Raw genomic sequence first — 11,880 nt, 5'->3', positions numbered from 1 at the left:
AGATTTATCTCGGGTTTCTTATGCCACCAGGTTGCAGTGTTGTGCTTCTGCAAGAGGTTATTGAAACCAGATCACTTTACACATACAGTACTATACACTTAGTAAAATCAGAGTGTTCTCTGTATCTGTATGTTCATTTGTGGCAATGCTCAATGGTTATTTATCTCTGATCACATATAGTTCTGATTCTGTGCATGCACAGGCTGAAAGAATATAAAAACAACAAATGTAAATCCCACTTACTTAACTGTTAAAGCTTACTGACTGAAGAATGTATATATGAGCAGACAACATGACAATTTACTCCCATTGTGACAAATCTTTCAGTTAGTAAAGTTTTTGTTATTGTTAAAATTGAGTGTAAATGTTACATTTGGGAACGGGACATCAATGCGTAAAACATCTCATTACAGTAAGAATGTTTGGCCATATTGTAAGCATTTTGTTGCAGGACAGAAAATGTTTTTTGCCTTCTTTTCATATAAACCTTGAGCTGCTTAAAAAAAAGAAAAGAAACAACTCCGTGAAAGCAATGAACAAGGAAGGTGAGGAACTTGAATATTTGAGACAGATGTTTTCCAAAATAACTGATCCAAGACAAAGGAAGGAATTTTTTGGTTTTACCATAACTCAAATGGCTTATCAATGACAGGAACTGCATGGATGTTATTCAATTTTCTTGGGTACCACAAAAGGTATGTGGACACCTGATCAGCTTATATTGTGAGGGGAAGGGGTGTCTAACAGTATATCTAAATTTATGCTTTGAAAGTTCCTCTCAGTGGACAGCAGTAGAATCTGGAGCCAGTATGACAAATTGAAGGGTTTACATTGGTCCTGTTTACAATGCAGTCACTGTAAGTTTATTTTCCCTTTAGCTCCTTTTTCAGTTAGTAATATCTTTCACACTGTTCACTGTGCTGTTACCATGTTCTGTGACAGGAATTAGGTATTTTAGGAGGCAAATGAAATAAATATGCATTAAATAGCCATAACACTAAGCATGAAATGCACCAAACTATGAAATATGTGAAAAGTTTTTCACATTTTTGATTTTTCCATCTGAACTTCGGATGATTTTCTGGGGTTAAAATGGCATTTCAAGAAATAAATAAATAAAACACAGCTCCAACTCAAAAACTTGGATCTCAAAGGAAATCCTGACTTTCCCACTTGTAATTACATATTGTGGTAATTAGTTGATAATTACATGATTGAAGTCCTATTGTATTGCTATTATAATGTTACTCACTGATACTCTGAGCAGTGTCTACTCCCTCCACAAATTAGTAAAAAATGATCTAGCTTGTCGGAAACTTGCAAACGGACAAGCAAATTACCCACAGAGAAAAATGCATAAAAATCTCCTCCGGTTTATTTACAGTATTTACAATTCTTGAAGGATTTACATTCAACTGACATTGAAAGTTGAGATTCTACCAATGTAAAAGTGGTGCATAATGTACAGCCATTTAAAGACACATTTTATGTAACTGTGACGAAATTGTAATATTTACCTCACAATAAGTCAAATTTATTTGAGAATTCCCAGTTCCCAAATAACGTGAAACCATGATATTAAAATGAAAACCATTTACAATTTCATGCGTTAAAAACAAATTTAATGTCCATTAGATGGCAATGTTGAGCAGCTGCAGGAAGTTATTGAAACCAGTTCACTTTTCCCAAATGCTGATCTTTGTATAAAGTGTGCTAAAGATAGATGTGCAACTTAATCTAACATCTCGTCATTTTGCAGATGCAACACAGTTGGGTAAGTGAATTCCTTTATTAATCCCCCTGTCCATGCATGGGAAGTTTTTTCCTCTATGGAAAATGCAGAGGTGAAACTGGAGGTGGTTGTGCTTTAAGAACACTAAGTTTTATCCCATGCGTGTGTGTTGAGGCTGTGATTAGTTGGCCTGTCTGCGTGGCGATGGTGATGGAGGCCTGCGGACTGGTGGCAGGTCATAATGTCCTGGGATGTGACTGTTGACTGGCAAGTCGTAATGATTCTGAAGATCCTGTTCCTGAACATTTCCAAGAGGACATTGTTCTGGAAAAAATGGGACATGGATCATTTCAGAGTCCAAACCAAATAAGAACATTTCTTGCTTTTGCCTCATAAAGCATTCTAGCTTACTGAAAAGCCAAAAATATCTCTGACTGCACAAATAACTACTGGAAAAAAGTATACCCTTTTTGGTACACCAACATAATGAGCAAGATTATTTTAAACATGTGCTAGGAAACATGACAGTAGAAAGTGTTTGCACAGAGTTGTTCACCCAGGTTTTTGCAACAGAATGCTTTAGCTAAAGAAAGCTCTAGTCAGCTAACTCAGCAAAAATGAAAGTAGTTATTCAGACAGATTTTGTCGCACCCTTTTAAGCACACTATTTTTGCCTTTTACCCCATCGTGTACATTTTCAGCTTTTTTAAATCAAATTTCTTCTGAGAGAGACGACTCACTCAGTGGTAAAACACGCTCCCATGGATACAAAGCAATAGGCAGAATTATTGCTCACTTATTGGCCTAAGTGATTTCTGATAAATGCTCTGTTGAAGTGAAAGATAGTTTCCTCTTAAATCCAGTGCTAGTGAACTTTCCAGATTAAATACCGCTTCCAAGTCCAGTGTTACTGATAAGAGGCTGTAATTCATATCTTTGGATGATAGCATAGGAGGATTTTTGGTTCACACACAATCAGGTGCTCTGACATGAACTCCTCTTGGCTTGCTTCCTTCAGGGTGAAATGTGCTAAGATAAATAAGGTTCAGTGAGAGTTACCTCTACAGGAGAAACTGGTGGAAGGAAGGACTGGATGCCGGAGCTCTGTGTAGGACCTCTCAGGAGGCACAGCAGGTTTCATTTCCATGTAGCTGCACTCAGCAGGGCATGGAGGAAGGCCCGGCAGGTCTTTAATGGTGGCGTATGGATTTTCACTGTTTAGAGAACTGCTGCTCACAGCAATGCAGGAGTCCTTCAATTCTGAGAGCAGGTTAGGGAAGCATTAAAGACAAAAATGAAATATACTGGAACTTGTGTATTCACAGGACAGATACTGTAAACAGCACTTACGTTTGTTGTAGTATTTCCCAAGACTGGCACTGTAGCTATAACTACGATCAATTCCAAATGCTCCTGCAAAGCATACATTAGGAAGTCAAATACATACAGAACTCAAAAATAATACAATAGGAGGAGACTAGTGAGCTTTTAGTGATTGAGGATTGTGTATTAACAGCCAACCCCCACTTAAAAATAAATAAATAAATAAAAATTGTTGGTTGGTCAAAATAAAGTTTTTCTTTTATTACATACTTTGACACAGCCCAGCTTTAAAAAGGAATAAATATATTTCACTAAAACAAAATGGAAATACTTTTAAAATGTTATCTTCCTGTTTAATTGTGATTTCCACACAATTTGTTCAAGTTGGACATACAGTCATGTGAAAAAAATTAGGACACCGCATGAAAGCCTGTGTTTATTTTAAATAGTTAATGGCCATTTTATCTTTATTTTAACAATACTGGACGGTTTAAATAATATAACATAATTCAAAAGTAAGGACACCCCACATTTATTTGTAATTAAATTTAACTTAAAATTACCTACAGGTGTAATCACATCAGGTGCAAATTAGACCACTGTTACAGAGCATTTACAAGGAGGCTTGCCTTATTTAAACCTCAGATATTTAGTTTAATTTGCTCTTAATCATTGAAGGGAGAGCTACAGTATCACCATGGTGAGATTTAAAGAGCTCTTCAGGAAGAAGATTGTTGAGGCTTATGAGCCTGGTAAGGGATATAAAAGAAATTGTAATTGAATTTGTAATCAGACATTTAACTGTCAAAATCATCTAAAAGTGGAGAACATTTAAAACAACTGCCAACATGTCCAGGTCAGGCCATCCAAGCAAATTCACCCCAAGAGCAGACCACAAGATGCTTAAAGAAGTCTCCAAAAGCCCTAAATATCATCACGTGCCCTACAGCAAGCTCTTGCTACAGTTGATCTCAAAGTCTGAATCTACAATCAGAAAGAAACTGCACAACTTTAATTATTATGGGAGGTGTGCAAGAAGGAAAACATGAGGGCAAGACTGAAGTTTGTGAAAGACCACAGAGACAAATGCCAAGACTTCTGGAATAATGTGGTTTGTACAGATGAGTCTAAAATTAAATTATTTGGAGAGCATAACAGAGTAAACAAAATACAGCAATTCAGCAAAAGAACCTCATACCAACTGTGAAATATAGAGTTGGAAGTGTTATGGTTGGAGCTTTGCTGCAGCAGAACCTGGCCGGCTCATCATCATAGAATCCACTATGAATTCTACATTGTATCAGAAGGTTCTTTAGGAACATGAAACAAGAAACCCCTCAAATATCACACAGCTGAAAGAATTCTGCATTGAGGAATAGGGGAAACTTCTTCCAGTCCATGTCAGAAACTGGTAGATGGCTACAAGAAACGTCTTATTGAAGTTATTTCAGCGAAAGGGAGAAACACTAGCTATTAGGGCACAAACTTTATAAACAGTTTATATACTCATTTTGTTGATTTCTTTTTTAATAAGTGAAAAGTGATTTTTTTGTTGTTGTTTAAAAGCATTGACATGTTGAATAACTAAATAAATAACTTATTATTTAATAGGGTGTCCTAAGTTTTTCGCATCACTGTTTTTCGCATCACAAATCAGCTGTTAAAATGTCTCTGATGCTCCTGTGCCACAGTCAGAACTTGAATATTTAAAGGCAGACTATATTTATCTGCTATAACTTTACATCTGATTGAGATTTGAACAAAATATTCAGTTGAGGAAGGTTTTCAGAAGATGTCATAATTTCACCACGTGCAGGATTTGCCCGGGCCTCCACGCATATTCTGAAGTTAAAATGAACTGTACAGTTAATTATATAGTAAGCAGGCATGCCTTGGTCTTTAGGGGGTTCCTGGTGTTTCCAGTCAGCTGGTAAAGTAGCGTTAGTTTCCATTCCAAATAAGCCTCTTCTCTCCCGCTCCATATTCTTCAGACTATAGAACAACTGTTTATTGGTGTTCTGAATAAATAAAAAAACAATAGCAGAGTAATGGAGGACTCTTTAAGTAAATGAAATAAATATTATGCTAAAATTGTCTGTATTCAAATTGAATATTTGTACTTGTTTTTTTCATTAATTTAATAGCAAAAAATGGCCTACATTATTATTATTATAATTATTAATATTACCTTTATAAGTCTGTCCTGATTATTAGGGATTTGGGGTAAAGGAAATCTGTTCTGGGAGAGGGTGTGGTAGCTGGGGTTTGAATAGTAGTGATGGTAGCTGTGTGGAAGATCTAATGCAAAAATAATGGAATACAAAGGTTCTTTGTTACCGAAAGTCTTTTAAGTGAATTACGCTGAAGATGTTTCTAATGAAAATTGATTCGTTCCTACCTGGCACAGCATACTCAGACGTAACGTTGCGGGTGGAGGAAAAAGACACAGTGGGTGTGTTGCTCTGTTTGTCCTTCTGTCTGCGTCGGTAGTAGAGCAGCAGTAGTGCCAGCAGCAGCACCACCAGGATGAGCAGGACCACAATGCCCACAATCGCCCCCCAAGAGTCTTTCTCCACCGGGGAGACAGGCACCATCATGCTAAACACTCGCTCTGTAGGAAACCAGAAACACAACCATAACTAACAATACACCATGACAGCAGTACAATATACTTATTATTATGTTGTGATGATTATTTATTAGATCCTGGGTTACTGCTAAATTTCTGTAAATACCATACAACAGATTCATGTATTTCATGTACATGTATGTATTAATACATCTCCAAAAAGGTTATTTGCTACAGGTTTATGGCTTCAAAACATAAAATGAATGAATACCTTGTGCACAGTCCACTCCGGGTCCGGGTTCACACACACACGAACCAGTGTGAGGGTCACATGAATGATTAGGAGAACAGGAACACATCTGATTACAGTTAGTTCCAAATGTTCCTGCTTTACACACTGCAACAGAGGTATTGCACCTTATACACCGCAACAGTAGCTAATGATGATAATAAATAATAATGTATATCACAAATAATGGACTTCTAAGACCAACAGCCTATTAACATAAACACTGCAACCAATGGAAAATGTACTGGCTTACAAATGTACTGTCACTAATCTTACAACCTGTCACACCGAGGACAAGTGAAATTGCTTAATTATAAATGCTTATTCTTATTGTTATTTAGTATGGTACTCCAATCAAGAGCATGTTTTTCTGTCTATTATGTTTTTTGATAATTAAATACATACAGTACACACATACACTCAGAATTTTGTAACAATTAACTGTCCAAGCTAGAAGTTATTTTATGTTAGGTAAAACATATACATATTTAATGTATTACATGAATTTGATAAACATTTCTGAAAATATGTGCATTTGCTGGTGTATTTCTTTAATTAAATATAAAAAATCTTATCATATTCTTCTTCTTTTTCTTCTTCTTCTTATTATTATTATTATTATTAAGTAAAGTTTGTCAAAAGTTTAAAGTACATATTGTTACATGGCTTTAAAATGAATCCTAGCAAATGCAAATCACAATTATCACAATTTAAGGACAGGGTTTTTTAATAATTATTATCATAATTACAAATATTTGTTTTTTAAAGTCCATTGTCATACAGCTGCACTGACTTACACACAGAGCAGTCTGATCCAGTCCAGCCTGGGAGACAGTGGCATGATCCATCCTGATGATGGCATGTGGCATTATTGGCACACCTACACACACCACTGCACTGCTTACCAAAGTGACCAACCGGACACACTAGAAATCACATATAACTTTCATCAGTTAATACAGCAACATACTTTTGAGTATTGTTTGTCCTAACTAAGTTTCTATAAACAGAATGTAATCTTCTAAATAAATAAACAGCTAATAAAGTGATAATAACAAATGACCCTAACAGCATGTTACTCTTTACTGCTTACTGAAAATCTTATATCAGAATAATTTGTGTGTGTGTGTGTGTGTGTATTATTCCTACCTTGCTCACACAGAGGTCCTGTGTATCCCTGCAGACACAAACACTGGCCTGTGATGTGATGGCACGAGGTGGAGTGGACACAGGTAGGACAGGTTTGACTGCACTTTTCTCCATAGACACCCTGACTACACACTAAGGAAGAACAAGAGGATCTGTACACAACGAACCTATGAGCAGCTGCTATATGTTTAGAAGAAGTTTCATACTTATTGTCACATTTATTGAATTACAATCCCCTGCATTACTGTGTCCTTTCGCAAATCTGTCACTTTAATAAATCACTTTATGTGTGAGGAAACACAGTGGCTGAGAGGATCTGCACTCACCATGCTGACACTGAGATCCCCAGTAGCCAGGCTTACACATGCAGACACCATTGTGTGGCAGGCAGGAGGCGCTGTTAAGGCACGAGCAGCTCTGATTACACTGATGTCCCCATTGTCCTTCTGGACATTGCTCTGTGCATCGCGGACCTAAACACGTGTAATTAAATGAAATAAGTGAACTAAATAAGCATCTACAGTGAAGCTCGACCAACAAGAAAAGATGTTAATTAAGTTTTACCTGTCCAGCCTGGCAGACAGTGGCACTGTCCTGTAACACTGTGGCAGCCTTCATCATGGAGGCAGTCACATTTATGCTGGCAGCCTGGGCCAAAGGTTCCAACCTGTTTAAAAAGAACAAGCAGAAATAGAAAATATTAATCTTGATCAGATACAATGATCCAATGCAGTCAGAAAGCTGTGAGAAGAAAGAATACACAGCTTTAATCTAATCATTAGCTTGATTTATTGTTTGTTGACTGTTTTCATTTTGTACCCCAATTGTTGAACACTAAAATGCCTCCTCTGAGACACGCGAAACCAGCTACCACATCTATTTTTTTTCTATTTGCAGGACAGCTGAACAGACTCAAAGGAACACACACACACACACACACACACACACACACACACGAGCTCACAGATGCAAAATAGATACTATAAATCTGATTGACAGCTGTGAGAATTATGCCATTCATTCGACCCTGGGAGCAAATACTCTTACACTCTCAGCCATGTACGAATGAACCTGTTTAAAATGCAGTGATTGCCAGGCATGTGGTAAGACTACAATTCAAATTAATGACAGCTGTCAAAGGCTCTGTTGTGGTTTTCCCTACCAGCACATCCTGACTCTGTATCTCTGATGCAAACTGATTTCTGATTATTGTTAGTGTATGGACTTGGAAGCAGACTCACGGGGCAGGGTAGGTCACACAAATCGCCTCTCCATCCAGCTGTGCATTTGCAAGAGCCATCGGCTGGGTGGCACTGAGCTTTGTTTGCACACTGGCATGTGGCATTACAGCCTTTACCCCATGTCCCCTCTGAACATGTAATAGAACAGTCTGGACCTCTCCATCCTGTAAATAAACATATATCCACATTCCCATGTTAACAGTGGATGCCCAAATGTCTGTCAAGATCTACAAATAAAAAGAAGGCAGTGTTAAATAAATTCACTGGACAGATAAATGTGTGATGGGATTATAAGAGGAGAGAGAAACATTTTCTTGGGCACACACACACACACACACACACACACACACACACGCACACACAATAGGTGACTTTGTGAGCTAAGTGTGACTTTAGAAGCAGTAGATTAAGAGCTTACCCTCTTTGCAGAAGCACAATCCATCTACAGGAGAGCAGGAAATCGCATTTTTGCAAGAACATTCTAAGGAGCAATCTTTTCCATAGAAGCCACTCTCACACTGTTTGTCACAGTGACGTCCCTACACACATTTTAAGGATCACAGAACAGTAAATATATCATGACATTGTCTATAAAGCAATATGTAACCCACAACAAAGCTGATGGTTTCAATTTCAGTTGGTAATTTTTTCTAGCATAATTGCCTTTGTGCCAGTTTTAAAATGATCTATCACTGACTGATAATAAATCCACTCACTGTGTATCCTGGAGCACACTGACACACACCGCTGACAGTATCACACACCCCACCATTCACACACAGGCAGGGCTCCAGGCAACCATTCCCATAGTAACCATGAGCACACGTCTCGTTACAGAATAGCCCAGCCCACCCAGGCTGGCATGTGCACTCTCCCTTCAATGGGTGACAGCTGCAATATAGTGTGCACATGTTATCACACACAAGTATTAACATTTCAATGGATGTAACAATAATAAATACACATTTGTTAAACAATTCCAACATTTTTGGTATTCCTAGCAGGGAGGCATTAGGTTTCAGGACCACAGACCTTCTTGGATAAAGTTTAGAAAATCTTGAACCACAGAAATTAGATTTACAATCTTCTTGTAATAACACTAAACCAGAGTAATAAATTTTACATATGAATTCAGTGCTCATGTTTAAAAATATCACAAAGATTACATTAAACGTAATAAATTAATATTTCTTCTAATATTAATATCTCTGGGCAGTAAGGTATTGCATAAAAAGGAGTATAATAATTTTATAGAACATCATAATTTTATAATATTAATGTTATAATATTCTTATTTTATTATAATAATAAAAACAAAAAGATATGATATTTTAAAGAGATACATAATTATTATGAAACTAATTTGGCAGTGGGACTGTTGCCATCCAGAGCTAAAACAAGATCATTCCACAATTGTATGCATTACAGTTATGTTTGTTTGCTTGAATGATTAAATATTTTAAATAAACAATACATATAGAGCAAATAAACTACACTAATTATCACCTGAGAGTGTGTTGGGGGTCACAGAGGCAGCTCTGTTCACAGTGCATGCCGAAGGCTCCATCTGTGCACATCCTATGTGAACACTGGGGTCCACTGAAGCCCGGCTCACACAAACAGCCACCGTGTATGTGATAGCATCGTGCACCATTAGTGCAGTCACACACACCCTTACAGTTGTCCCCATAGCTCCCCACTGCACACTCTTCATTACACCTGTGGAGTGACAACATGTGAGCATGGACAGATGATTACAAACATATTTGGATCTCCCATACACATAATCTCAGAAACAATAAGTGTTAGTGTAACCTATGATTGGGACATGCAGCACTACTGAAGCACTGCTTCAAGCGCCATGGAGTTTCAAAGACTTTTTACCCACCTCTCACCAGTGAAGCCAGGAGCACACTGACAGTGACCCTTCTCTGCATCACAGTGACCACCATTATGGCACAAACACTCCCTAGAACAATTTCTACCAAATCTTCCCTTAGGACATCGCTCTGTGCACACTGGACCCTGCAAGTGAGGAGAGAGAGCGAGAGAGAGAGAGAGAGAGAGAGAGATTAAATTGATAAAGCACATTTATTTCATAAACTGTATTATTATTTTCTCTTTAATGTTTGTTTTATTACTGCTTTATTATTTTTTTTAAAGAGTCTATCCAATTTTCTCAGAGAGAACAGAAATTTCTAACCATCCATCCAGGTGGGCACAGACACACTCCTTTCCCCTGGCAGATGCCTCCGTTCTGGCATGAGCAACGAGCTGCACACCGGCCTGTTCTCACACAGGGAGTATCACATCTGTGGAGTACAGAGATTTCACCCACACCGTACAGAAGATAAACACTTGAAAGACTACACAAACATAAAGTACAGATGATTTTTTTCAGATAAAATGAATGATAAATATGGTGAAATAATGACATACAGTGTCCCAGTAAATCCTTCTCTACACACACACTCTCCTGTTTCTTTATTACATGAGCCTCCTGTTCCACACTGGCACTGCTGCACACAGCCTGGCCCAAAGAACTCCTTAGGACAGGGGTCCTGTCAGCAGACATTCACAATATAGAAACTATTACAATAACAAGCCATTACACTGATATTAAATGCATGCTTCCTTTTAAATAACATTTACTACTACTACTAAAAAAAAATTCCATCTAAAATAATTGAATGTTTCTATACACCCTACCTGACAGAGCGAGCCGGTGTAACCTGGAGGGCAGAGACAGGATCCATTCAGGACATCACACTGGCCTTTATTCTGACACTGGCACTGTTTGCTGCATCTTTGGCCCCAGTGCAGAGCATCACATGCTAAAAAACATAAAATAGTATGTTATTTTAGCACAACACCCCAAATTCCCAGCATGACTTATTAGTTTCTGTTTATACATGTTTTCAGTTATCTATACTTAGGGATCCAGAGTGGGCATGATATACCACTTTCAGACAGTAGAACAAAGCTCATTATAGAGTAAGCACGGGTTCCCTGTCCCAATCAAGACTGTTGGCAGAGTTCACACCTGCAGGAATTACCTCTGCACTAAACATTGCCCCTTGACTAGCTCTGTGCTACATTTTAAATCTATCGTGTTTCGTTTTTGAGTCATTAACTAATTAATTAATTAATTAATTACTATTTTCAGGTCACGGGGGAGCCTGTGCCTATCTCAGGCGTCATTGGGCATCAAGGCAGGATACACCCTGGACGGAGTGCCAACCCATCGCAGGGCAGTCTTTTAGTCAAGACTGTCAAAATGATTTAAATAGAAATAATAAGATGAATGAGCTTTAGATTACAAATTTTACAGTGGAACACGGATGATGCTTAGACTGAAGATAAAGTGGAGTTCACACAGAGCTTAGATTTCCATCAGGTAGACTTTAGACATGGAAGGTCATGAGAGGATAATCCATCAAACACACACACACACACACACATACACACACACGCACACATTTTTAATGCTCTTTAGGTGCAAGTTAACAAAATGGTGGGAGGTTAGGAACCTTTAATAAACTTGAGCAATGATGTTTATCTTTTATTTTCCACATTT

The 11,880-nt window shown here is 37.8% G+C and overlaps 1 protein-coding gene across 2 annotated transcripts in view; it reads right to left on the bottom strand.

The window, feature by feature from the left end:
- Window positions 1-1,357: 1,357 nt before the first annotated feature.
- pear1 (platelet endothelial aggregation receptor 1) overlaps window positions 1,358-11,880 on the bottom strand; it is a 35,804-nt gene continuing 25,281 nt past the window's right edge. For both annotated transcript variants that reach the window (XM_060870275.1, XM_060870276.1), the window contains 19 exons: window positions 11,013-11,137; window positions 10,743-10,864; window positions 10,507-10,615; window positions 10,192-10,328; window positions 9,810-10,022; window positions 9,020-9,194; window positions 8,722-8,842; window positions 8,304-8,467; window positions 7,627-7,729; window positions 7,389-7,535; window positions 7,063-7,194; window positions 6,711-6,839; window positions 5,896-6,021; window positions 5,454-5,666; window positions 5,244-5,353; window positions 4,947-5,073; window positions 3,083-3,145; window positions 2,792-2,992; window positions 1,358-2,056 (listed from right to left, as the gene is read on the bottom strand). In XM_060870275.1, coding sequence (XP_060726258.1) covers window positions 1,914-2,056; window positions 2,792-2,992; window positions 3,083-3,145; window positions 4,947-5,073; window positions 5,244-5,353; window positions 5,454-5,666; window positions 5,896-6,021; window positions 6,711-6,839; window positions 7,063-7,194; window positions 7,389-7,535; window positions 7,627-7,729; window positions 8,304-8,467; window positions 8,722-8,842; window positions 9,020-9,194; window positions 9,810-10,022; window positions 10,192-10,328; window positions 10,507-10,615; window positions 10,743-10,864; window positions 11,013-11,137 — 2,660 coding nt within the window. In that variant the 3' untranslated portion in view covers window positions 1,358-1,913. The remainder of the gene's footprint in view (window positions 2,057-2,791; window positions 2,993-3,082; window positions 3,146-4,946; window positions 5,074-5,243; window positions 5,354-5,453; window positions 5,667-5,895; window positions 6,022-6,710; window positions 6,840-7,062; window positions 7,195-7,388; window positions 7,536-7,626; window positions 7,730-8,303; window positions 8,468-8,721; window positions 8,843-9,019; window positions 9,195-9,809; window positions 10,023-10,191; window positions 10,329-10,506; window positions 10,616-10,742; window positions 10,865-11,012; window positions 11,138-11,880) is intronic.

This window comes from Tachysurus vachellii, chromosome 5, assembly GCF_030014155.1.
Source record: "Tachysurus vachellii isolate PV-2020 chromosome 5, HZAU_Pvac_v1, whole genome shotgun sequence".
In the NCBI taxonomy this organism is placed as follows: Eukaryota; Metazoa; Chordata; class Actinopteri; order Siluriformes; family Bagridae; genus Tachysurus; species Tachysurus vachellii.
Note: the sequence above shows the minus strand (reverse complement) of the source record. Positions and strands in the feature narration are given on the sequence as shown.